At 40.8% G+C, this 26,237-nt stretch overlaps 2 protein-coding genes across 2 annotated transcripts; one reads left to right on the forward strand and one right to left on the reverse strand.

Annotated features, from left to right (window-relative positions):
* Positions 1 to 6,375: 6,375 nt before the first annotated feature.
* Positions 6,376 to 11,802, forward strand: LOC146607086 (OX-2 membrane glycoprotein-like). Its single transcript, XM_085349154.1, has 4 exons — positions 6,376 to 6,430; positions 8,117 to 8,455; positions 11,302 to 11,605; positions 11,730 to 11,802. Exons 1-4 carry the CDS (start codon positions 6,376 to 6,378, stop codon positions 11,800 to 11,802), a joined length of 771 nt encoding a protein of 256 aa, XP_085205280.1.
* An 8,587-nt stretch (positions 11,803 to 20,389) lies between these two features.
* Positions 20,390 to 25,883, reverse strand: LOC146607087 (homeodomain-interacting protein kinase 2-like). Its single transcript, XM_085349155.1, has 2 exons — positions 24,809 to 25,883; positions 20,390 to 20,409 (listed from the first exon to the last, which is right to left on the reverse strand). The coding sequence occupies exons 1-2, from the start codon at positions 25,881 to 25,883 to the stop codon at positions 20,390 to 20,392; spliced, it is 1,095 nt and encodes a 364-aa protein (XP_085205281.1).
* Between the last annotated feature and the right edge of the window lie 354 nt (positions 25,884 to 26,237).

A 26,237-nucleotide genomic window follows, 5' to 3' on the forward strand; every position in this document is an offset into this window, starting at 1 on the left:
CAGTGGAATGCAAGTTTTTTGTCAAATGGTCAAGATTTTAAACAGTCTATATATGATCAGAAAGAAAAACCTGACTGAGGTCCCTTTTCAAGACTCTCTAGCTCCCCCTGGAGCCTCTGCTTATCCTTTCTCTCCAGATTGAACTGAAGAACAAGCTCTACTTAAAACACCTCCGGGTGCCCAGGTCAAGCCAGACGCAGCTTCCCAAACCCTGACTCGCTTTAAGCCTTTCTCTCCAGAATCCCAGACATCTAGTAGCTACGTTTCTGTTAAATTCTCTGGTCCTTATGTTGTAGAGAAAAAGCTCAGCAAGACCAACTACATTATTCAAACCCCAGATCGTAGACGTCCTACTCGGTTGTGTCACGTCAACATGATGAAGTTGTATAACTCTCGTGAACCTTCAACTGTGCCACAGTGTGGGAAGCATCTGAAATGTCAATTCAATTCAATTCAGTTTTATTTATATAGCCCCATAACAACCGTCGCCTCAAGGCACTTTATAATGTAAGGTAGACCCTAAAATAACACATTTAGAGAAAAAAACCCAACAATCATATGACCCCCTATGAGCAAGCACTTTGGCAACAGTGGGAAGGAAAAACTCCCTTTTAACAGGAAGAAACCTCCGGCAGAACCAGGTTCAGGGAGGGGCGGGGCCATCTGCTGCGACCGGTTGGGGTGAGAGAAGGAAGACAGGATAAAGACATGCTGTGGAAGAGAGACAGAGATTAATAAAAAGTGTGATTCACTGCAGAGAGGTCTATTAACACATGTTGGGTGAGAAAGGTGGCTGAAAAGGAAATACTGAATGCATCATGGGAATCCCCCAGCAGCCTACATCTATTGCAGCATAACTAAGGGAGGATTCAGGGTGATGCGATCCAGCCCTAAATATATGCCATAGATCTCCAATCTAAGGAGATTGGATTTTGGGGGCAAGAGAAGCTGCAGAGAGGTGTGTAAGACTGCAGCTCTGCTTCCTGGTCCCAACTCTGAATAGTCACATTTTGTGGGATTTAATAATTTGGCCAGACTTTGAGATTTCTAAAAATGAGAGCTGCTCCATCCAGCTGGGATGGATGCCATCTCTCTTAACAAGACCCGGTTTCCTCCAGAAGGTTTCCCAATTATCTATGAAGCCCACATTGTTTTTTGGACACCACTCAGACAGGCAGCAATTTAAGGAGAACATGCGGCTAAACATGTCACTACTGGTCCGACTGGGGAGGAAACCAGAGAAAACTACAGAGTCCGACATTATTTTGGCAAAGTTGCACACCAATTCAAGACTGATTTTAGTGACTTCCGATTGACATAAACGGGTGTCATTACTGCCAACATGAATTATAATTTCAGCTTTTGTAATGCTCGACCACTTCCTGCAGTACACGGTTATGCCTTTTGGCATGTGTAATGATCCTTTTGCAGGGAGCCGGGTAGTTGTGGGGGATTTGTATTCAGCTGCTCTCCCTGATCGTTTCCCAATGAAACCACCAAAGTTTCCTACCTGATTGGAACACTGCAGGGTAGAACCTCTGTTATGGGCTCAGGCTTATCTCTCTTCTCGTCCACTCCAGTTCTGCTCGTGTGATGAGTTTTTGGAGGAATTAAAGAAGACTGGCGGATTAAGGATGGCGGATTAAGCTCGAGGTCTTCCAAATGTGCTGTTTGCGTCAGATTCTGGGAGTGTCCCTCCGTGATCGTCTCAGCAACAGCGTGATACGTAGCCAATGTCACCAGCAGCCCTCAATGGAAGAGCTGATTAGGAAGCAACCACTGCAATGGTTTGGCCACATCTGCCACATAAGCAACCATTGCCTACCATATCACCTTTTGATCCAGTAGAACCCCGCTCACTGGAGAATCAAGCATGATGCGCTCAAGAAGACTTGGATCAAGCAAATTGGAGACGATCTTAAACAACGACATCTAACCCTCGAGCAAGCAAAGGTGAAGGCTAGAGACCACAAGGCCTGGAAGTGCATCATTGATCAAGATGGAAACCCTACTGCACCCACAGTGACGTATTGGCTTTGTTGACAACCTCCCCTGCCAATCCCCAGCTAGGGACAAAAGAAAAAGAAGTGCGGCGGATTACCTCAAAAATTTATGGTCAGCTGCAGCAGAGGTGGGTTGGCTGGATCGAGCATTGCAGGAGTATACATTCAAATACTAATTCAGACTAAGAGGGATTCACTCGCTTCTCGGGATGAGACTATGACCTTTGAAGAGTTAACCTCTCTTATGCTTTGTATTGACAGTCTCTTAAGGAAAAGGGTAATGGAGAAACACAACAGTTCCTGTTGGGCTTTGCCTCTTTTTCAGGGAGCTCTGTTTAGTTTTAGCAGCGGCAAGCTCCTCTCCTCCTTGCAGGTCCGCGCAAGGAGGAGAGGAGGACGGCAGCAAAAAGGAAGAACCTGGATATAAGAAAGTATTTTTCAAAGAAACCTGTAAGTCACTTAAAGCCAAGTTAACTCGTAAAATTTGTCCCTCATAATAACGTTACAGGCTATGCTAGGCTTTGGCCCACATCAGTCTGAAATTGTATTTTGATTGAAAGTGTCAGAGAAATCGGCAGCCTCGAGCAAGCCAGGATATTAGTTTACAGAGGCTGTTAAAATTACATGTCTAATGTTAAAATGTTGGTGAGACAATAATTACATTCTAATGGCACTGACATATTCATAGGGTTAATTTTTGAGACAAAATATCATGAGGTAATCTTGATTTTGCAAATATTCCACCTTGTAGTGCAGTTTGCACAAATTGTTTTTAAAATGCACTCAGCCTACAAACATTACTGACGAGTCAAGATCTGCACAAATTGACAGAAACACTGAAGCAGCTACACATTTTATTCTTATTGTGATGTATGTCCTATTGTCAAAAAGTCGATGGAACGTTTTGCATTGTCAAAGGCCACTGCGGGTGCCTTTGGCTTTATTTTGTAATACTGGAGTTATTTTTCTACGAAATTTTGAACTTTGAGAGTGTTTAAACAAGAGAGAGAAGTGTGGAAATGTTCGAGCCTGTCGGAGAAAAGTGTATAAAGTGTGCAGTGAGGGGTTTTACAGCCAAATTAAGTTAGCTACTTTCTATATTTCACCTATCGCGGGTTGGTTTTAGAACGTAACTACTGCGATAAACGAGGGACCGCTGTATAGCTAACTTCTACCGGTGCTTCATCCACAACTACAGTCAGGTAGCAGCAGCACACTCACACGACTTAACTCCACAAAGCTCCCCTTCACCTGGTCTCACGAAGCTGATAGAGCTTTTGCCAAACTCAAAGACTTGTTTTCATCTGCTCCAGTTCTGATTCACCCAGAGAGCCATAAGCCATTTATTGTAGAAGTAGATGACAATGGATCCTCTTTTAGGTCTGGAAGATGATATGATTATGAAGATGATACAGATTAATAAACAATCTATTTTTTGGGTGTAGTTTTTAATAAGATATTAACTTGAAAAAAATCACAGAGCACATTATGGGGAAAAGTAAAAAGGTACTTAATATTATAACATGTTTAGCAGGGTTGACAAATGGTCTGTCACGTTAATTTGCTCAAGAATAGATTTTGGACATGTAGTATATGGGTCAGTGGATAAAAATTGGCTAAAAAATTTGGATGTTATCCAAGCTCAAGCACTGAGACTTTGCTTAAGGGCAGTTAAAACAATGCCAATGTGTGCTTTACAAGTAGAATCAGAAGAAAGTCCACTATATATTAGAAGACAACTAGTTAATAGTTAACAATTGGATACAGGTCATAATAAAAGTCATCCTGTTAAGAAAGTGTTAGAGAATTGTTGGGAAAGAGAAAAGATTTTAAAAATAGTTTTGGGTGGGTTGGGGATAATAGAGCTAGAACATTTAAAGTATTAAATGCTTTACCATTTATTAAGTATTAAGAATAGAAGAATTACAACAGATATTTGTCAAGAATTTTATAATAGAGTGGTACAGTGACTATTTACAGATTTATACAGATGGATCGAAAGATCACAGTTGCAGAAGGGAAGCCAGTTAAAATTGGAGACTCCAGTTAGAGAAATGAACATTTCAAAGGAAAATCGTTTTAACCTGGCCTGGAAGCTTTTCCTTTTAAAATAATCAAATGACACTGGAGGGAGGACTCGTTTTAATCAGGATTTATGTGGACTTGTTGTGATAAAAAGACTGGATTGGAAACTTTTGGTGTGCTGAGTTCAAGGAGCAACACCCTATTCTGGAATTCACAGGTAACCAATGAGAGGAGTTCAAGACTTGAAGAAGAAGAGCTTGAGAGTTGAACTCCCAGGATCTGGTGTGGAAACCCATTCTCTAACAACACAAGGTCTGATAAGGTGGTTGGAAAGTCTTTCTCAGGAAGATGCAAAATTTGTATGTGCTTGGCTGCTTGTTCTTCTTAGTGACCACCTTTTCCTGTTTGTAACCAGGCTAATAATTTGGGCAGCTTTGGGCCTTGGAGGAAAAATAAATCTTGTGCACCTTATTTTCAGTGTGAGTGTGGTGGTTTTCTACTGGTCACTATTAGAACTTGTTACTTTCTTGGATGCCATTTTTCTGCCCATCTAACATACATGGTGTATTAGTTGGTAGTAAAGCAACTCTCCTCTGCATGAATACTGCCTCCACCTGAGAGGTCAGCTATATCTGTAACTATGTGAAAGAGCAGAAGAGCAGAGAGCTGAAAGTGATGGTGGTGGTCAGACACGTGACTTTATGTTCTTTTTGACATGAGCAGAGGAGGGAGGGTGAATGTGTTGGAGCTGAAGCTGCCTGGAAGGAGGAAAAGAGGAAGACCTCAGAGAAGATACATGGATGTAGTAAAGGACATGCAGAGGGTTGGTGTGGCAGAGGATGGATGGGGTGAAATTCAGGCAGGTGATCTGCTTTGGCGACCCATTAAAGGGGGCAGAGAATTAACTACATACATATTTATTTATTTATTTTTAAATATATTATTTATGTGACTTATTCATCCAAGAGCAACTTAGCTTCTGATACGAGTAGCAGGTACTAAAAAATTAAAATTACCAAGCGACGAAGAGGCTTTACTGAATTCTCAAAATGCAGAAAAATAACGATTTAGATGGATGATTAAAAGATTTCAGCCCTGCAAGGAATGCACAGATGACACTCTACTGCACTGGGAAGTTTTTGTACTTTACTTTGTGTTTATTTCACAGCTGGGAATTTCCACAAGGAAGGGACTAAGTGAAATTCTCTAATTTGTTTCTATGCATTGTATAATAGCCAGTGAGGGGACAGACATGGCAAATGGTGCAACATGTCAGACTGTGGGATTATACATTTGTTAGTTTTTCTAATGGCCTCTTGAAAAGGTAAGTTTTATTCCATATTGTCATTTTTGGTTTTTTAAGTTATTTATTGTGACAGGAAAACAAAACAAAACAAGAAGCTCCTAAAAAGGTCATAAATGTGAGAACTTTTCCAAAGAAATCTCAGTCAGTTATGCCTGAGACAGAGAGATGATTATAACAGAGTAAAGATAGCATTAAAATGTTGGTGACAGAAGTAATGCTAAAATCTCAACAAGCCAAAGTTACATACATGTTAAAGGGAAAGATCAACCAGTACTGAAATGAAGAAGTGGGCATTACGGGGCTTCCCCAGTGAAATAACTGAACTTGGAGCACAAAATAATAAATAACATACCAGTAATGCGCGGAGGGAAGGCTTCTGAGAAAATGTATAAGTTCACAGGGAATTTCTACAATAGCACGAGTTAGATGTGGGCAGATTGATGCAGTTATCAATAGTATTGATACCAATGCTGGTATTGTTACTGGAGATATACTACTGCAATAGGATTGGTACTTTGTTTCTGTCCTGTAAGTTCAGTATGTACCTCAGTGAATTCTGTTATGTAGTTGTTGTTGTTTTTTTTAAATGAAACATAAAACACGGACTATGAAAGCCTCTTATTTTGTTTGTGCAGCTCTAACAACAGTGATACAAGCACAGCAGACTGTGCTGGTTGCAGTGGGAGAAGATGCTGAATTCAGCTGTCAGCTCTCGGAGACTAAATACATCCTTCAGGTCACATGGCAGAAAATCTTACAAGATGTGGAGACAAATGTTGACACCTACAGCTTTACTGAATTTTCAAAATGCAGAAAAAAATGATTGAGTTTGCTGATTAAAACACTGATGAAACTCTGCACTGGGAAGTTTTTGTACTTTACTTGGTACAGTTGATCATTCTAACACGCCTTGGAATGTCCCACAAGGAAGGGAGATTCTTCCTTCCTTCGTGGACATTTGAGTTTTCAATAATTTGGCTATTGTACGACGTTGTTTCAATACGTGGTACAATAGCCAGTGGGGACACAGAGACGTGCACCATGTCAAACTGTGGGATTCTGTGTTTGTTTTTTCTTTTTATGGCCTTTTCAAAAGGTAAGTTTTATTCCGTATTGTTGTTTTTGTTTTTCAAAGTTATTTATTGTGACAAGAGAAAAAAAAAAGAAAACAAGAACCTTCACTCGTAATAATTAAAAATTGATCCTAAAATGTGAGAACTTTTCTCTGAAGTGACAAAGAGATTGTCTTTAGACAGAATTAGAGGGAGATACAATTACTGAAGAGTTTAGATTTTGTTTGAATGAGTGACAAAACGTTTCTCCCACTGAACACTCAGCCTAATAAAAAAGAACAAAATCAACTTTCTGTGTTGAGTTGTTCATCATTCAGATTAATGAGACTGTTTTGAGAGCTGTGTGAAAACAGCTTTAGACTGTTTTGTTAAAGGTTGCCCCATGCCTATTCATATTACGATGAAAGCAATAGATAAACCACATGTTTGTGTGTTATGTATGTATGGTTGGTAAATTAACAAAAATTGGGTTGTATGTGGCCTACAATGTAAAAGACGTTTCACAACCCCAATGTAGTTAAAAACAAGAAGGCACTCATTTCCATTAGACAGAGACGGAGTTCAGGTCATAAGTAGTTTACTGACAATTATTTAACATTTGAAATTAAAAGATCCGTCAGTCCATTCACATATATACTGTTCAGAGAAGGAATGTAGTTTAGAGCAAAGTGTAGTAGTGTGAAGTGGCTAAACACACTCACCAATTGTTCTAAAATAAACAATTTATCAAAACATTAACAGTCTTTCACACATACATACGGTTTATACACTATTTTAAAAAGAAGGGCTTGAAGACTTGATTGATTACAAAAAGTCTATTAAAATGTTCTGGGTAACCACAGAAATCTTAGTCAGTTATGTCTGAGAGAGAATGTTTATGACAGAAGTAATGCCAAAATCTCAACAAACCAAAGTTACATACATGCTAAAGAGAAAGATCAAACAGTGCTGAAATTAGGAAGTGGGCAATATAGGGCTTCCCCAGTGAAATAACTGATCTGAAATAATTGAGGCACAAATTAATAAATAACATACCAGTAATCCACAGAAGGGGAGGCCTCTGGGAAAATGTAGAAAATCAATGGGAATTTCTACAGTAGCACGAGTTACCAGTCAATACCAGTCCTGGTATTGGTTATGTTGAAGTGATGGGTTTTATAATTCATTTTTGGTCCACTGAAGGGATTGTTTTGTAACCCCAATATTGATATTTTGTAAATAAAAATATGACCTCAATTAAACCTTTAAATTCCCTGCACTTGTCATAGATATCTACATGATGTCCAAAAAATATACATCAAGTCCAAGGTTCTAATGTTGAACGCCATATTGATGTCCAGCTTAAATCATGGTTGGACCTCCAAATTGTTGAAAAAGTTCAAATGCAGTACAGACCTCCAGAATTGGTCATGGACCAACAGAACCAATATAAACATGATCTGTACATCTATCTGACTTTCTTTGTTTAGTTGGTAGCTAACTGAATTGTGTTACTTTTTATAGATTATAGAAAATGTACCTGAAACATACAGTATGAAACAATGAGTGTCAGGTTTATATTTATAGTCTACATCACATTTAAGTGGTACCCATATGTCAATTTGTTTGAGCCTAAAACACAGACTACTCCATGACCCGAATTATTTTTTAATCCTTCCCATCAATACCTCTCAGTTCCACATCTCTAACGCATGTTTTTCTCCATGCAGCTCTAACAGCAGTGGTCCAAGCACAGCAGACTGTGCTGGCAGCAGTGGGAGAAGATGCTGAATTCAGCTGTCAGCTCTTGGACACTAAAGACGTCGTTCAGGTCACATGGCAGAAAATCTCACGTGATGTGGAGACAAATGTTGCCACCTACAGCAAGTACTATGGTCAGAGAGTGAATGATGGCTTTAACGATAAAGTCAAGTTTAAATACACTGAACTACAGAACTGCTCCATAGTCATCAGGAATGTGACGGAGCAGGATGAAGGATGCTATCACTGTCTGTTTAACACTTATCCTGAAGGCTCCTTCACAGGTAGACCCTGCCTCCAAGTCTATGGTAAGAACTTTTACCTTAATGTGATTAAATGCACCAGAAGCTGGTTTATTCTTGACAACATGGTCCTTATAACATATTTCCTGATCCTTCACAGAGCTGCATGAACCTGTTGTTGATGTCAGAGAGTCAAACTCTACTGAAGAGTGGGTTGTTTCCTGTTCAGCCACTGGTCGACCTGCTCCCACTGTAACACTCAGTGTCTCACAACAAGACCTCAGCTTCTCACAGTACAACACTGTCAGTGTGTCCAACACCAACGCTACATTCACTGTCACCACTACAGCTGTGCTCTCAGGTTCATGTAAACACAGCACACAGGTGGGATGTGCAGCACGAGTGCTCTCTGCTCCTCACAGAGAGGTGATGGAGACGATTCCTGAGGTCCAAAAAACATCTGTTGGTGGTGAGAAACTCTTTCTGTATACCACAGACTAGACTAGAGACGGATGATACTTGGGTAAATTTGACTGGGATCTAATAACAATGACTTCAGTACTTCATGAGTGATGTATTATTGTTGGTCAGCGTCACTTTTTTCTGTTTTTTTCACAGATTTTCCCTCAATCACTGTAATAGCTGCAGCAGTGCTGGTGTTGGGGTTTGTCTTTTTCTGTTGCTCCACTATGCTGCTTGAAGAAAAGTTACCTTTTCACTTTCTAGTATGTCGTTTTGTAATGTGTCTTATCTTATTAACATGATAGTGATTTATTGATTCTAACCCTAAATCTATCTAGTAATGTCTGCACATATTTTCAGTACTGATTTTAAAGTGTTTTAATCCTTCTCTCACTCAGGGAACCAAATAAGGATTCAAATACTTCAAAAGTCAACCAATGACATTGATGTGTAAGACTATTTAATAATCATTTATTTTTTATATTTCATTTATTCATTCATTTTTTGCACTGTGATTTAACCCATCTTTGTGTAAAGCAGGGGTGTCAAACTCCAGGCCTTGAGAGCCAGCGTCCTGAAGCTTTTAAATGTATCTCTGCTGCAACACACCTGAATAAAATTATTAGGTCATTAGCATGACTCTACCCTACTCAAGTAAATTTAAATAAATGTAAGTAAATACCACCAGGTAGCTCCACTCGTACCCAGTGTAACGGGAAGTGAGAGGGTTAGGTTTTGGCGCTTTGAATGTTCAGTTGTGTGATGCAGCGATTAATGTTTGAGTAAAATATTGGGCTCCCTCGTGTCTTCCCTACATTCCTCCACAATGTACGTTTTTGCAAAAATGTACTTCTAGAAGTACTTTTATTACACGATGTTCATTCACTCATGAGCTGCTGCAACATGAATCAAATGGCTGAACTGCCACCTTGGCATGCAGTCAAGTTCTACAGTCTGCTAATGATCTAATAATAAGTATTAATATTCCTCACTCACCTTACTAAATGTTTGTTAACACAGCCAGAAACATTTGCATCACAAACACAGACTAGTGTTTATTAGCAAAAGCTTTTGGGTGGTTGCTCTCAAACCTGTGTACAAGTTTAAGCATTAATGGTCCCGTCACTGATTTCCAGGTATCCAATGTCAGGGCTAACAGATGGATTCAGACGCAGGCAGCGTTCTGGCAAGCAAAGGGTTGACAATTTATTAACACAGAGGGAAACCACAGTGATGTGTATATACAGTGAATGGGGCAGGGCTTCAGGGCTCCAGGGGAAGGAATCCACACTCGCTCTCCACTCGGCCCAAACTCCGCCACTCCTCTTCTTACGCACACTCGCTTCTCCACAGCCACTCTCGCTCCAATTTCCACTTATGTTGACACACACAGGGATCACAGGTCAGGGTCTGCCACCAGTTCCGGGGAGATCTAAACACAAAGAGTCCAATTAGATCAATACGCCACACAACACTGAGAGAGTTTGTCTTAGGAGAGCTGAGAGCACGAACATGGGAGGTTCAACATTCCAGTGCCGAATACTCCGTGCCGCAGCGTTAAATAGGCAAGGGGGACGCCGCCTGATCAGCAACAGGTGTAGAAATCACCACAGATGCGTGGGCCAAGGGTGAGAGCCCACAATGAGCTCCACCCAGGGAAGCAGGAGAGAAAACAAAACAAACCTGTGGCCAACATGAGCGAGCCGGAGAGGCACAGGGACCATGACAGCCAATACCAAGTGCACAAGTTCACCCCAGATGGTTCCTCTTCTCTGTAACTTGGAGGATGTGGAGTAGGCTGTATTTTAATTAAAGACATATCAATCATTCAATCAATCAATCAATCAATCAATCAATCAATCAATAACCATGTCTAAAAACAACACAGGTTGACCAAAGTGCTGTACACAGTAAAAGAAAAAGTAAAAAGTAGAAACAAATACACACAATGAACAAAACAAAAAATAATCCCAAATTTCGTTTTTTTTTCTGAAGGGGTCAAACACTTTTATGCAAGAATGACAGCGAGGTGAAAAACCTTCACCCGCAAGAAAACTCGAGCTGTGACTCATAGTACGAACACACACCTCACAGTAACACACTTTAATTGTTTAATGTGAACTTTTTGCCAAGCTAGCTAATCCTGACCAACACACCAGACACAGAAGATAAAGGAACGATGTTTTACTGTTAGAGACAGAAAGGTTAAAACATTTTGGCAGAGGGCTAAAATTACCCAAAAAGAAATTCCATTTGACCAAAAACACTTAATTTTTAAAAAATTAAGTATATAGTTATGAATAATGAACAAATAATTAACAAACTGGGGTTTATAAATCGTGTAACACATCCTTATGGTAAGAAATTTTACCTTAATGCGTTACATGTGTTAGAAGTCAATGTATCTTTAACAATATACTCCTTATTTTATATCTCCTGATCCTTCACAGAGCTGCATGAACCTGTTGTTGATGTCAGAGAGTCAAACTCTACTGAAGAGTGGGTTGTTTCCTGTTCAGCCACTGGTCGACCTGCTCCCACTGTAACACTGAGTGTCTCACAACAAGACCTCAGCTTCTCACAGTACAACACTGTCAGTGTGTCCAACACCAACGCTACATTCACTGTCACCACTACAGCTGTGCTCTCAGGTTCACGTAAACACAGCACACAGGTGGGATGTGCAGCACGAGTGCTCTCTGCTCCTCACAGAGAGGTGATGGAGACGATTCCTGAGGTCCAGCAGACGTCAGATTATCAGTGATGGTGAGAAACTGAGATGCAATAACAATGCATTGTGGTAGTATGCATTTTCTCTTTGATCAATAATTGATGTATTCATTTTGATCAGTGTCACATTTTTCCTGCTTTTTCAAGTTTCCTCCTGGATCATTGTATTAGCTGCAGTATTGGTGATGATGGTCTTTGTCAGTGTAGCTGCTCTGCAGTAGGCTACTCTTTAAAGAAAAAGACCAGATAACTTTCATTTTTGATTTCTTGTCATTTTTTTCTACACCAAAATCTATCCAATAATATCTGCATAACATTTTCTACTTGTGATTTAGTTATTAATTCTTTGCTTCATGATTCAATCGGTCTTTGTCTAGTATTAAATTTTATGTCTCCCATTTAATCCCACTGGCTTTAAAGTGTTTCACCAGATTTTTACGAAGTATTTCCAGTCTTTTGTTGTCTCTGTCCCAAATGTTCTGAAATGTGTTGCATGTATTAAAAGAAGTTGGACTTTACCAAAAAATGTACAATGTACTTATAAACTTACATTTATGAAAGCTGAACAAACATTGATATACTTAACTTTTGTAACAGTGAAAGGCGATCTGTTTTTATTGATAAATATATATGTTTGCATTACTGTTATTTAGATTGCCATGTTAGAACGTAGCAAACAACATTGTTTGTTCCTCTATGGTTTCTTATTTTTTACAAATTTAAATGTTTTTTGTCAAAAGATTAATAATTTCATATTGAGGTCAGACGGTCAGCAGTTTTGATGTTTTTGCAGAGATTTTATTTTTTGCAAAATAGCACAAGTAAACATTAAAAGTAGTTCCTAAATCAAGGCATTTATTATTAAGGCGGCCATTATTATGGCCCTGTGTGGAAAAGGTGATTGCCCCCTAAACCTAATAACTGGTTGGGCCACCCTGAGTAGAAACATCTGCAATAAAGCGTTTGGGATAACTGGCAATGAGTCCTTTACGAGGTGGTGGAAGAATTTCTGCCCACTCATCTTTGCAAAATTGTTGTAATTCAGCCACACTGGAGGGTTTTTGAGTATGGACCACCTTTCCAAGGTCACAGCACCTCAATCAGATTCACGTATGAACTTTGGCTAAGCCATTCCAAAGTCTTTATTTTGTTTTACTTAAGCTGCTTAGAGGTGGACTTGTTGGTGTGCTTTGGATCAAGTGCACTTCAGCTTGTGGTCGTGAACAGATGGCCAGACATTCTCCTTCAGGATCCCAGAAACTGGATTCTGTTCATCTTGACGTTGCATCTCCAGACTGAGAGATCTCAATTACTTTGTTTCTTATTTGCTTCTGAATTTCCTTGGATTGCGCCATGATGTGTAGTTTTTGAGGATCTTTTGGTCTACTCTACTTTGTCAGACAGGTCCTATTTAAGTGACTGATTCAGCACAGGTTTGGCAGTAATCGGGCCTGGCTATGACTATGGAAAAATTGTATATTTTCTATTGATAAATGCAAATATTTTATGTCTGTTATGTGCATTGCCGTGTGGAGAATATAAGGAAAAAAATTGTGTGGTTTACATTGTTTCTTCCTCTTAGATTTCTTGATATTTTTTTTTAATTGCAATAACTTTATGTTAATTTCAGTGCACTTTCACATTTCTTTAAATTCAAACTACAGTCCTGTGAATAACTAGAAACACTTCTAGCAGCACGAATGTGAGGTAATTGTTTTCTGCTTGACTTTATCAGTCTCTCATATTGTTGTGGAGGAATGTTGGCCCACTCTTCATTACAACGTTGCTTTGAGGTTTGTGGGCATTTATTTAAGCACAGCTCTCTGAATGTCCCAGGTTGAGGTCTGGACTTTGATTGGACCTTGCTTTTCAGCTATTCTGCTGTAGATTTGCTGCTGTGTTTGGGATCATTGTTCGACTGCAAGACCTAAACTTTACCTATTAAACAGTTAACTCTGTATTTTACACTTTATGTGAATATTGTTGCAGATTTCAATTATTAATGTTTTTATAACTTTGTTCTTTCTTATATTTAATATTATACAATATTTATACTTCATGTCTCTGTCTTCTTTTGAACACTCCAGCACAGCATCACTATAACTTTGTCCTCACTGACAATAAAGCTGTTTTATATATTTCGTTGCAAATGTTTCAAGCAATTTGTAGCTGTATCTTAAGATATTTTGTTAATAATATAGTATTTTATATTGTTTTTTTCCCCATATTTGAGAAATATTTAACATGTAAAAGTCTGTTTATGTACAATTTGGTGATATTAGCCCTGATTATTGGAGGAACTTGTACATGAAGCAGATTTCTGAGACTTCAGATTTGAAGGTTGTTGTCATATAATCTAAATGATGGCAGATTAACGTTCCCTACCTCTGTCCTACAACCACAGGACTCCTTTGCATTCGACTGATAGAAATTTCAAGCTCAGTGTTAATGAAGATTTCAAAGGCCTTAGTGCAGGGGTAGGGAACGTCTAAAACCTGCAGGGACGCCCTCGAGGCCTGGAGTTCCCTACCGCTGCCTTAGTGTGAAAGGAATGAAGCTGTAGCGCCTCCCAGTGGTTGAAAAGAGGTACACAAGAGGTTTTTGCAATCAGCTGGGACAAAGGTACATTATGAGAATAATATCTCTGACAAACCTCTACCTCAATTAAAAGATGCATTTTGATTTACATGAATGCACTTCATCTTCTCTGAAAAGGCTACACAACCTTCTTTGCCATTTGAGTGTGTCCAGTCTAGCTGAAACCAGCTCATTACTGATGGCATAAAAACGATCTGTGAGGTAACATTTTTACTGTCATTCATTCCTGTTGAAAACTTGTCACGTGTTTGCTTAGGTTCTTCTCAATAATCCTCCCGTATCCTGTGTAAAAACTACCCGAGCTTAAAGTATACAGACTGCCGGGAGGGGCGAGACGGTAGTTCCATGTGTCATTTTCTGTCTCTCTCTCTCAATGTCGAGTCTGCGTCTTAGTGTGATGGTTTCTTGTTCCTGTTTTATTGTGAAGGTCTGCGTCTCATGTGAGTGTGTTCAGTTTTACCTCTGTCTCGTCTTGTTGATTATTCCCAGCTGTGTCCACCACCTGTGTGTAATTCCCCTGTGTTTCTCTGTGTATTTAAGTCGTGTCCTCTGTCATTGTAGTTGCTGGTCCGTCTGTGTATCCACCATGTCTCACCCGTGTGTTCTCCCTGCTGTCCATCTCCTCTGCTCGTTCTTGTCCAGGTTTGTGCTCTGTAGTTTAGTTGTTTCCAGTCTAGTTTAGTTCCTGCTCCATTTGCTGTTTGTCCATATTTATTTTTGTGTTCAATAAACCACCTTCACTTCTCCACTACTGCCTGCGATTGGATCCTCATTTATTATTTTCACACGGCTCTCCTTACCCGCCGTGACAGTACGGACCAGCCAGATATGGATCCAGCGGCAGTCACCCCACCTAGGGAGCTTCAGGAGGCCGTTATCGACTCTGCTTCTAAATTGATTTACCAACTGTTAGAGCATGAGGGAGAAGCGTCTCTTTACACTGTGGAAGCCAACCTACAACACCTTATTTCCAGTTAACCCTGGTTATTGGACTCACTGCATCTGCTCGTACAGAATTTTTGTTCTTCACGAGCTTCACCTACACCCCCCCCCGCCGCTACCGCTCGCCTGCTCAGTGATATCATCAGTGACAAGTCAGGTGATAGAGGCTAATGCAAAATGGTGTTTCAGTGAGGCAGAATTTATTATGACAATACATTTTTTTTTAAATACTCAGTATGAATTAAACAGGTTAAAGGTCAATGCTCTGTTGTAATATATGATATGATTGACAGCAGCCCAGCAATATCAGTAAAACGCAAATTAGCCACATGGTGCAATGTAAGGAGCTCTGTGATTGGTTAGGAAAGGACAGACTGGCTACCTCGATTTTTCTTCACTGCACATTGATCCATAGCTTTGCTCTGTAAAGGCTAACAAAGTGCTTTTGCTTTACAAAGACATTCAGCGACGGTATTCACTCTTTTAAAATGCCACTGAACACTGGAGTGAAATGGAGCCCTGATCCTCAGAGTTTTATTGTTGCTAACATTTCTTATAGATAGCACAGATAGTGCCCCACTGCAGTAATCACTCATGTCTAGATATTCCTGTTAAAAGGGAGTTTTTCCTCCCCTCTGTAACATGGCAAACATAGCAAACGAATAATCCAGCTGAAGCTTCAGACAGCCGTCAGACAGTGAAACACTGCCATCTGCTGGACTCGAATAACAAAGACGCTGCTTTGACGGGTGAGGGAGTTTCAACAAGTCTGCAACGACTCAAGCATCAAACTACTAGGGGTGGGGGAAAAAATCGATACTGCGTAGTATCGCGATATTTTGTTTGCCAATAATGTATCGATACAGGGACAGCAGACATCGATATTTTGTTCCAAAAACTTCCAATCCACCAGATGGTGCGGTTGAGCTTTTTCTCTAGTGAGGTCAGCAGAGGTTAGGTCAGCACATGGGAAAATTGATCAAACAAAGATGGAGGAAGAAAAAGAGATCAGGAAAGCGCCATCTGCGTTTAAATCAAACGTCTGGACGTACTTTGGATTTTTTAACAAGGATGGAACAAATGAGATGGATATGACACACGGGATTTGCAAGGTGTGTCGTATGAAAATAAAGTACTCTGGGAATACTACGAACATGAGGGCCCATCTTACACGGCACCATCCAAATATAGCATTAACCGCGGACGGGAAAGCTAGCTCTGAATCAGCTCCACTGAAAAATCAACCGACGCTCTTAGCTTAGCAAAGCTATCTCCCAATTCAGAGCGAGCTAAGAAAATAACACAATCTATCACGTACTTCATCTGCAAAGACCTGCGTCCTTACAACATTGTGGAAAACGAGGGCTTTTCTTACATGATCAAGACGCTGGAACCCAGGTATGTGATACCATCACGACGTTTTTTCGCCGACACAGCCGTACCCAATCTCTACATAGATGTGAAGCGTAAAGTTGAGGAAAGTTTGAGCACAGCAGAAAGGGTTGCATTAACTTGCGACGCATGGACCTCGCGGGCTGTGGATTCATATGTGACTATAACAGCTCATTATCTCACAGCGGACTGGCAACTGCTGTCTTACGTTCTCCAAACTCGAACATTACATGAAAGTCACACCGGAGCGAACATTGCAAATCTCCTGCAAAATGCAGCACAGGAATGGGGGATTGCCGACAAAAATCTTGTGGTTGTCACCGACAATGCTTCTAATATGACAATTGCCACTCAGCTAGCGGGATACCTGCATGTGAAGTGTTTCGCCCATACGCTCAATCTGGCATCACAACGAGCCTTAAACCTGCCTGCAGTAGCCAGGGTCTTGGGGAGAGTGCGGCGCATAACTGGGTTTTTCAATAGAAGCACAGTGGCAAACCACACTCTGGAGCAAAAACAGAAAATGTTACAGCTCCCGACTCACAAGCTCAAGACCGACGTCTGCACGAGATGGAACAGTGCTTATGACATGCTCCAGCGTTTCCTTGAACAACAACCTGCAATTTGTGCAGCGCTGCTGTCTCCCGAAGTCAGAAAGAGTAGCACATATCTTTACTCTAAATGAGACGGATATTGGGAACACTGAAGAAATTGTCCGGGCCTTGAAGTCAATGCAAGTCGCGACTACTGTGATGTCTGAGGAAAAGAATCCTACTCTGTCTCTCGTAGCACCGCTGCTAGCACAGCTGTTGCACGACACCCAAGACAACATTGGTGACACAGCACTGGTCAGAAACATCAAGCAAAGTATCAGTCAAGATCTTAAGAAGAGATATGCCAGCACAGTCGAGAGGAACACCCTCTACACAGCATCAGCTCTCGACCCACGCTTTAAAACCCTGCCATTCCTGTCACTGGAGGAAAGACAGGAAACCTATGCCAGAGTGGTTGCTGAGGCTATAACCCTTCAGGTAAGCAAACATTCTGGTGTTATAATTTAAATAACTTACAGTATTAGTAGATCGGTGATATTTTTGTCATATTGGTAATATTCTATTTAACAATTAAATACATTAATTATAATTTGCTAACATATTACTGCATACTAAAAGATATGAAATATTTATTTTCTCCCTCTCTCTGTATGTGTGTGGGTTTTCTACAGGAAGAAAAGAGGCAGCAGCCCATCTGTGAGCCAGAAGCCCATGAACATCATGAGAAACCCGACGAGACTGAACAAAATCCCAGACCCCCTCTCATACCAGCCAAGATGAGGAAGTCTCGTGGGTTAACAGACTTGCTTGGTCAGACTTATGGTGATGTTGGAGCCCCACCAAAATCATTATCTGCCACAGCTGAGGAGGAGGTGAAAAGATACCAGGAGGTCACATCACTGGCACTCACAGAAGACCCACTAAGCTGGTGGAAATCCCATGAGCAAGTCTATCCTTTCCTGGCCACGCTGGCAAAAAGATACCTTTGTATCCCAGGTACTAGTGTCTCGGCTGAAAGAGTCTTCTCAACCGCTGGAGACATCGTCACAGCAAAACGGAGCACTCTGACTTCAGAGCATGTTGATCAGCTCCTTTTTCTGAGCAAGAATGCTGACATTGCTTCACTGTCCAAATGTGTTTAACTTTTTAGGGCAGCAACAAACAGGACAGTTTACTTATTTTAATTTAAGAAATGTTTTATTTTATTTAAATTTAAAACTTTTTTATTTAATGTAAAATTATATTTTATTATAAGCTATAATTGTACCAGATAGTTACGTTCAGTTAAGTTGGTTACTAGACTGTTATACAAACCGTTCACTTTGTCAGCAATAAAACTGACTGACATGAGAGAAAGACTGAGTGTGAGACTTTATTATTAAAATAAAATGAATAATGATAAAGTTTACCTTTATGGACAAAATCTGCAGTAGAAAAAATATGTGATAAATCACAAAATATTGTATTGCAATACCCAGAATATTGCAAAAATATATTTAAAAAAAAATCGCAATAATATCGTATCGTGAGTTAAGTATTGTGATAATATCGTATCGTGGGGTGTATGGTGATTCCCACCTCTACAAACTACAGAACTATTATAGCGGACATGGTGCTCTAATGACTGCTTCATTAACGCAGGTCAGAAAGGATCAAACATATCAATAAATTATAAAACACAAAACGTCTCTTATTGCCCAGGGCACAGGAAGTGAGTGACCACTTAAGTGTGTTCAACAGGAAGCTAAAAGTTGTTAGCTGTTAAAGTGTTCAAAAAACAGCAGGAGCTCGGTGTGAGGCCACAGTGGGCCAAAAAACACACACAAGATGACCTCCAGCAAGGACAAAATGTATCTGGACGTCTCTGTGAGCATCTGTCTCACTGTGTAAGTGTAGCACAGTGTCTGTGTGTGCATGGCTGGGCAAGAGAAACAGCACAACTGAAAGCCAGCACAGACACAAACTACACCTTTCTTGGCTGCTGCCTGAAAGCACATTGTGCGCTGTCGATCTTGCGTGCTGTAACATAACATCTAATATTTGGTATCTACTGTTATCTACTGTTAGCTGTTTTATTGTGATGGTGCTATATTTATTATGTTGCTCTTTCTTGTTTGTTTTCTCTTCTGTTTTTTCTTATCTCCATACAGGTGATCCAGGTGTTTTGTTTGTTTTTCTTTTTTTCTTCCCCCCTTTCTCACCGTCTCTTCTCCCCTCTATTTTTTTTCTCCCCCTCTCTTTCTTTCATTCTTTCTCCCTGTCCTATCCCCCAGTCATGTCTGTCCCATCTGTAACAACCAAAAATCAAATCAAATAAATATATAATTATAATAAAGGTCAATCAAATGGCCCAAACGCAAGACCGTGATGATCCAATTGGTAAAGTAAAGCCGCTTGGCATCTTTCTTGGCCTTCAGACAACAATTCTGATGGCTAAAGATCCAAACGGGACAGGCAAAAAAAAAAAAAAAAAGATGAGTCAGTGAAGCAAACTGATCAGCTGTCTTATTGTGTCTTTTGTGTGTTTGGTTTTGTGTATTCAATGAACCGAACGCCGTCTTTACTGCACGAGGGTGTGACCATCCACATCCTTTCATCTGTCCACTGTCAGCCAATAATTTTGTAAAAATCTGGCCAAGTCTTCCAAGTGTGCGTGCTTTTCCTTCTGACCAGATGCAGATTTCTGTACCATCACTTTATTGCCCTTATACTGTTCAGCACACAGTGTATGTGCGCTAAAACAGAAACTGTTTCACTGCTTCTTTGTAGTGGCAGGTTACAAAACATCATAAGATGCTGAGTGGCCATACAAGATGGAATTTGGTTAGCAACAACTCTCTGAGGCCTTTACTGTGAAACACAACGCTGTCTTATCCGGTTAACTTCAAGATTTAATGTGGGATTTTTTTGTAATCCAAGACATAATGCCAGGTCAACTCATGCTTTGAACCTAATCTGCTCCAGAGCAAATCATGTTCCAAATGTGAGATCAACAGGTAGAAAATCACCACCTACTAACCAGTAAGACCGAAAAAGAACAAAATAAATAAAATCCCCGATCCTGGAAGATCCCTCAGACCACTGTGTGCAGAGAGTAGGAGGGTGTAATGTCTTTGTCTTTCCATGATGAGCAACAATAATGAACATAGATTCTCTACAACAACTTTATTGTTTTGGAAGTATTAATATATTATCCCAAAACTTCTACATTTAACCTTTTAATCAGACCAGCAAAAATCTAGTATTGAATTTTAGCAGCAGTCATAAAAAATTATTTGCTAAAAGCATTTTTGCAGCTGAATATTTTAAATTACAGTTAACTTTACTTTTTGGCTGTTTTACCTGTAAGACATTAAAATAACATGCTAAGGTTTAATAGTCTATATGGAATACACTCTGAGGCCTGGGCAGTGTTGTGCTAATAAGAGAAGGTTTGTGTGTGCAGTGAAACAGTAATTTTTTGTATTTCACAATTTATTGATATGTTTGATCCTTTCTGACCTGCGTTAATGAAGCAGTCATTAGAGCACCATGTCCGCTACAATAGTTCTGTAGTTTGATGCTTGAGTCGTTGCAGACTTGTTGAAACTCCCTCACCCGTCAAAGCAGCGTCTTTGTTATTCGAGTCCAGCAGATGGCAGTGTTTCACTGTCATATGACGGCTGTCTGAAGCTTCAATATGATTGTTCGTTTAAATTAGATCGTTTTATACAATAGTTTGTGTTTGCTAGGTTTGCTATGCAACAGTGGGGAGGAAAAACTCCGTTTTAACAGGAATATCTAGACATGAGTGATTACTGCAGTGGGGCACTATCTGTGCTATCTATAAGAAATGTTAGCAACAATAAAACTCTGAGGATCAGGGCTCCATTTCACTCCAGTGTTCAGTGGCATTTTAAAAGAGTGAATACCGACGCTGAATGTCTTTGTAAAGCAAAAGCACTTTGTTAGCCTTTACAGAGCAAAGCTATGGATCAATGTGCAGTGAAGAAAAATCCAGGTGGCCAGTCTGTCCTTTCCTAACCAATCACAGAGCTCCTTACATTGTTGCGCTGGAGAATAACTAAATATAATATAAAGATGATATTGAAAATAATCTTTTGTAGAGTCACTACTTAGTGGGCAGAGGACAGTTATCACTTTGCTGGATGCTTTAAAGTCGCATGTTCTGTATTTGCAGATTAACAGGATATTAACAGATTAACAGCTTTCATTAGACTTCATATGATAATCAACAGTGAAGTGTTTCTCTTTCAGTGTTTATTCTTGCTCATTGAATGATCTCTGTTCAGATAATATGCTGCACTCATCTCATGTTTCTTTAAATACGGCATCACTTGTCCAGCTGTCAAACTCTGAAAGAGTTACAGTTTCACCACTGAGCACTTTGAATGGTTATTCTTTTATTTAAAAGCACTTATTCTAGCTGCATCATCAATACGACAAAAACTGTGACTTTAGCAAAAGTTTATCTAAAAATATTTAGGGGGAAATGTTCCTACACCCCTCATGTAAACGTTACACCTCCAAAAGGGAGAAATAATCAGAATAAGGCGTAATCATTGTCTTGATAATAATGACCATGAAAATGAAACTAGGCCTACCTTTAGTTCAGCACACTCAGTGTTGCATAAAGACATGCGAACATGCCATCATCCATTCTGGAGCCTACTTTTAAAAAGAGCGAGCTGTTTATTCTGGCTGAGTAGCAAACAGAACCAACCATGACAACCTAAACTGGGAAAACACTTGGAAACCTTGAACACTGGGAATATGGAGACACAGGGGGTAGGTGAACAGGCACTCTGACAAAGGACAGAGGAAAACAGAGACAATATATATAAGACAAGAAGTAACACAGACACCCTTTTCGGTGACAAAAAAGAGAAAATATCCAGTGAAAGGCAGTTCTCTTGGAAAAACTGCCTTATTGATGTCAACGGTCAGAGAAAAATGTCTGATAGGAAGGCAACCGTAGCTCATACAACCATTTGTTGCAACCAAAGAATGCAGAAGAGCGTTTTGGTCAGCTAAGAACAGGAAATTGAAGCTACAGTTCTCAAAATTTGACATGAGAAGATTGGATAAATGTTGCCTGGTCTGATGAGTCTTGATTTCTGCTCTGACATGCAGATGGTCGGGTCAGAATTTGGCATAAATAGCATGAAAGGATGGATCCATGCTGCCTTATGTCAGCTGTGCAGACTAGTGGTGGTGGTGTCACTGTGGGGGGGAGGGGCGGTATTTTCTTGCTGAAACGTTACATAGTGTGTGTGTGTGTGTGTGTGTGTGTGTGTGTGTGTGTGTGTGTGAGAGAGAGAGAGAGAGAGAGAGAGAGAGAGAGAGAGAGAACAACTTGAAACAAACTGCAGCAATAAGGGCAAACTAGTGCACAGTTATGTTTACGTGAGCGTTATTTTGTATGCATTTGTACAGTTCCATAACTGTGAGAATACATTGATAGCATTTAACTCTAGTAACAGGCATTTGTACCAGTAAGCATGAAAAAGTAGGGAAAAGAACTAGTATGTAAGCACTGACTAGTACTGTAAAGTATATGTGTATATAGGTCAATCGTGGCTCAAGAGTTCGCAGTTCATCCTGTAATTGGAAGGTTGCCAGATTGAGCCCCGCCTCCGACAGTCTCGGTCGTTGTGTCCCGGGGCAAGACACTTCACCCGTTGCCTACTGGTGGTGGTCAGAGGGCCCGGTGGCGCCAGTGTCCGGCAGCCTCGCCTCTGTCAGTGCGCCCCAGGGCAGCTGTGGCTACAATGTAGCTGCCATCACCAGTGTGTGAATGTGTGAATGACTGAATGTAGTGTAAAGCTCTTTGGGGTCCTTGGGGACTAAGTAAAGCGCTGTACAAGTACAGGCCATTTACTGTGCATGTGTTTATGCTCAAGTGTATGAATAAATTAGTCAGTTTTAAACAGTTGCAATTTAAACAGTAGAAGAGTGGCACTATATTTATATATTTATAAAGAATTTCAAACAACAATTAATTGATGGTCAAAGCAGGTTTATTTAATTAATATCCAGATTTCCAATTAGTTCCGAATTGATTCAGCAGCAAATCACATCACCAGTCACTTCAAGGCTGTATGTATTATTGTAAGGTAGACCCTACAATAATACATACAGAGAACCCAACAATCATATGACCCCCTATGAGCAAGCACTTTGGCGACAGTGGGAAGGAAAAACTCCCTTTTTACAGGAAGAAACCTCCGGCAGAACCAGGCTCAGGTCGGGGCGGCCATCTGCTGCGACCGGTTGGGGTGAGAGACTGAAGACGTTTGTTGTAGGTCTGATTGAAGGACTGATGTGATGGTAAGTTGTCTGCTGCTCCGCTTTGAATATTGAGAGATTAGTTGATGGATTTCAAGCCAAATTGTGCCCAAGTTTAAGACCACATTCATTGCTTTTTTTTGTTGATGTTATTGTTTTGGGCTTTTTTTCCACAAGAATTTCTAGCTCCCCTAGAATTCTGGCCACCCAAACGATGATTGCTGCTGAGAGAGCACAAGGTTTTGTCCCCCTGTACTATTCATGTCAGTGCAGGGGGTTCTCCTTGAGAGGCCAGGGTGGAAAAAGGGATGCTTCAGAACCTCCGAGGGTGTTATGCGCAGATTTGCATCCAAGGCCAACATTTCTTTGATTAGCCTTACAAATAATGTTTGGCCATTTTCCGGTCCTCGCCTAACTTTCAGCAGTTTTTCGAGGTCATCGAGACACTTAAGTTTTATATATCGAGTTTCCTTTGATCGATAATGTGTCTCATATTGAAATTGTTCTTGGGTCTTAAATGTCCAGCGCTGTTTGTTGTAGTTATCCTCGATGAAGTAGCAGTCAGTGTACAAGCCAGACTCTAGGAGATGATCTGGTAGCTGACCCTGGGTTTCAATTATGAATTTTAAAACATCATAATCGTCTTCCCCAGGATAGAGAGGCACCCCTGTAGCAAGCTCCACAGCTACCAGCCCCAGAGACCACATGTCGATTGCTTCGTCGTATGGAATGCCAAGCATAACCTCAGGTGCACAATAACCAATTGTCCCCACATGGTCACCAGGAATCACTGCAGAAGCAGGACATGAGAGGCCAAAGTCTATGAGTTTGACTTTGACGGGAGACTCACTGTGGTTCAGCACCATGATGTTTCCAGGTTTGAGGTCAGCATGCACTATTCCCACAGAACCCAGGTGGAACAGAGCATTTGCGAGCTGATGCAAAATTGGCCTGAGTTCTCTCATTGGGAGACCTCGGTTATTCCGGTCCCCAATGTAGTCCCACAGGCTTTGGTCGAGCAATTCGAAATTCAAGCAAATGCGCTGTCCATCGAGGAAATAGTCGTTCCATTCCACAATGTTGCACCTGTCTGGATCCAAGCGTCGTAGCTGCTCCAGGATGAAAATTTCCAGTTTTGCCTGGAGCAGAATTTCAGGGTCGCTCTTGTTGACTTTAATAGCAACGGTTTTGTTGTTTTTTGTATCGCGACATCTGGTTACTAAACCAAAGCCTCCTTCTCCAAGGAAGGCCTCTACCACGTGGTGATCTCCTAAAATGGTCCCTTCCGTTATTTGAAGATCATCTTCAGAGGCAGATGGGTTGGCTGAGGTGTTGATGTCTCCTTTTTGAGGAAATTCAACTGAGTTTTGGAAACTGCAGCTGAATTTTTGCAATCCATGACTTTTCCAGCTTGAAGGCTGCTGAGAGAGCACAAGGAGTTCTCCCCCTGTACTATTCATGTCAGTGCAGGGGGTTCTCCTTGAGAGGCCAGGGTTGAAAAAGGGATGCTTCAGAACCTCTGAGGGTGTTATGCGCTGATTTGCATCCAAGGCCAACATTTCTTTGATTAGCCTTACAAATAATGTTTGGCCATTTTCCGGTCCTCGCCTAACTTTCAGCAGTTTTTCGAGGTCATCGAGACACTTAAGTTTTATCGATCGAGTTTCCTTGGATCGATAATCTGTCTCGTATTGAAATTGTTCTGGGGTCTTAAATGTCCAGCGCTGTTCCTTGTGGTTATCCTCGATGAAATAGCTGTCAGTGTACAAGCCAGACTCTAGGAGATGATCTGGTAGCTGACCCTGGGTTTCAATTATGAATTTCAAAACATCATAATCGTCTTCCCCAGGATAGAGAGGCACCCCTGTAGCAAGCTCCACAGCTACCAGCCCCAGAGACCACATGTCAATTGCTTCATCATATGGAGTGCCAAGCATAATCTCAGGTGCACAATAACCAATTGTCCCCACACAGTCACCAGGAATCACTGCAGAGGTGTTACATGCGATGCCAAAGTCTATAAGTTTGACTCTGACTTGAGACTCACTGCGGTTCACAACCATGATGTTGACAGGTTTGAGGTCAGCATGCACTATTCCCACAGAACCCAGGTGGAATAGAGCATTTGCGAGCTGATGCAAAATTGGCCTGATTTCTCTCATTGGGAGACCTTGGTTATTCCGGTCCCCTATGTAGTCTGACAGGCTTTGGTCGAGGAGTTCAAAATTCAGGCAAATGCGCTCTCCATCGAGGAAATAGCCGTTCCATTCCACAATGTTGCACCTGTCTGGATCCAAGCGTCGTAGCTGCTCCAGGATGAAAATTTCCAGTTTTGCCTGGAGCAGAATTTCAGGGTCGCTTTTGTTGACTTTAACAGCAACAGTTTTGTTGTTTTTTGTATCGCGACATTTCGTTACGACACCAAAGCTTCCTTCTCCAAGGAAAGCCTCCACCATGTGGTGATCTCCCAAAATGGTCCCTTTAGATATTCCAAGCTCATCTGAGCCGAAGGATGGGTTGGCTGACATGGTGTAATGTGTCTGTTTGCGCTGTGAATTGGTGAGAAACAAAACTGAACTTGTTTTGGTTTCTCTCGTAAATTGCTCTCAAATCTTCTCAAAAGGGTTTTAGTTGCTGCAGGTCAACGTCCGTTAAGCATAAAGTAACAGGTGAGCGCTCCTATTTATAGGTTTTGGAATCAAAGCAAAGTTATGACATCAGAAAGGATCAAAGCAAAGTTATCACGTCACAAGCGATCGAAGCGATTCTAATATGTGCGCATGCGCACATATGAGAAGCGATGGAAGGGTTCTAATATGTGCGCATGCGCACATATTAGAAGCGATGGAAGGGATTCTAATATGTGCGCATGCGCATACACG

The sequence above is a fragment of the Diplotaxodon limnothrissa genome, unplaced genomic scaffold (assembly GCF_057381915.1).
Source record: "Diplotaxodon limnothrissa isolate DT_005_m unplaced genomic scaffold, D_limnothrissa_male_GT1.1 unmapped_scaffold_1, whole genome shotgun sequence".
NCBI classification, from domain to species: Eukaryota; Metazoa; Chordata; class Actinopteri; order Cichliformes; family Cichlidae; genus Diplotaxodon; species Diplotaxodon limnothrissa.

Bases quoted from the DNA above. Each gene is read 5' to 3' on its own strand.
- LOC146607086 (XM_085349154.1), top strand. From the start codon at position 6,376: ATGTCAAACTGTGGGATTCTGTGTTTGTTTTTTCTTTTTATGGCCTTT. The intron at 6,431-8,116 runs GTAAGTTTTATT...TTCTCCATGCAG, and splicing joins TTTTATGGCCTTTTCAAAAG to CTCTAACAGCAGTGGTCCAA. The intron at 8,456-11,301 runs GTAAGAACTTTT...GATCCTTCACAG, and splicing joins ACCCTGCCTCCAAGTCTATG to AGCTGCATGAACCTGTTGTT.
- LOC146607087 (XM_085349155.1), bottom strand. From the start codon at position 25,883: ATGTCAGCCAACCCATCCTTCGGCTCAGATGAGCTTGGAATATCTAAA. The intron at 20,410-24,808 runs GTACAGGGGGAG...AATGTCTTACAG, and splicing joins CCCCTGCACTGACATGAATA to GTAAAACAGCCAAAAAGTAA.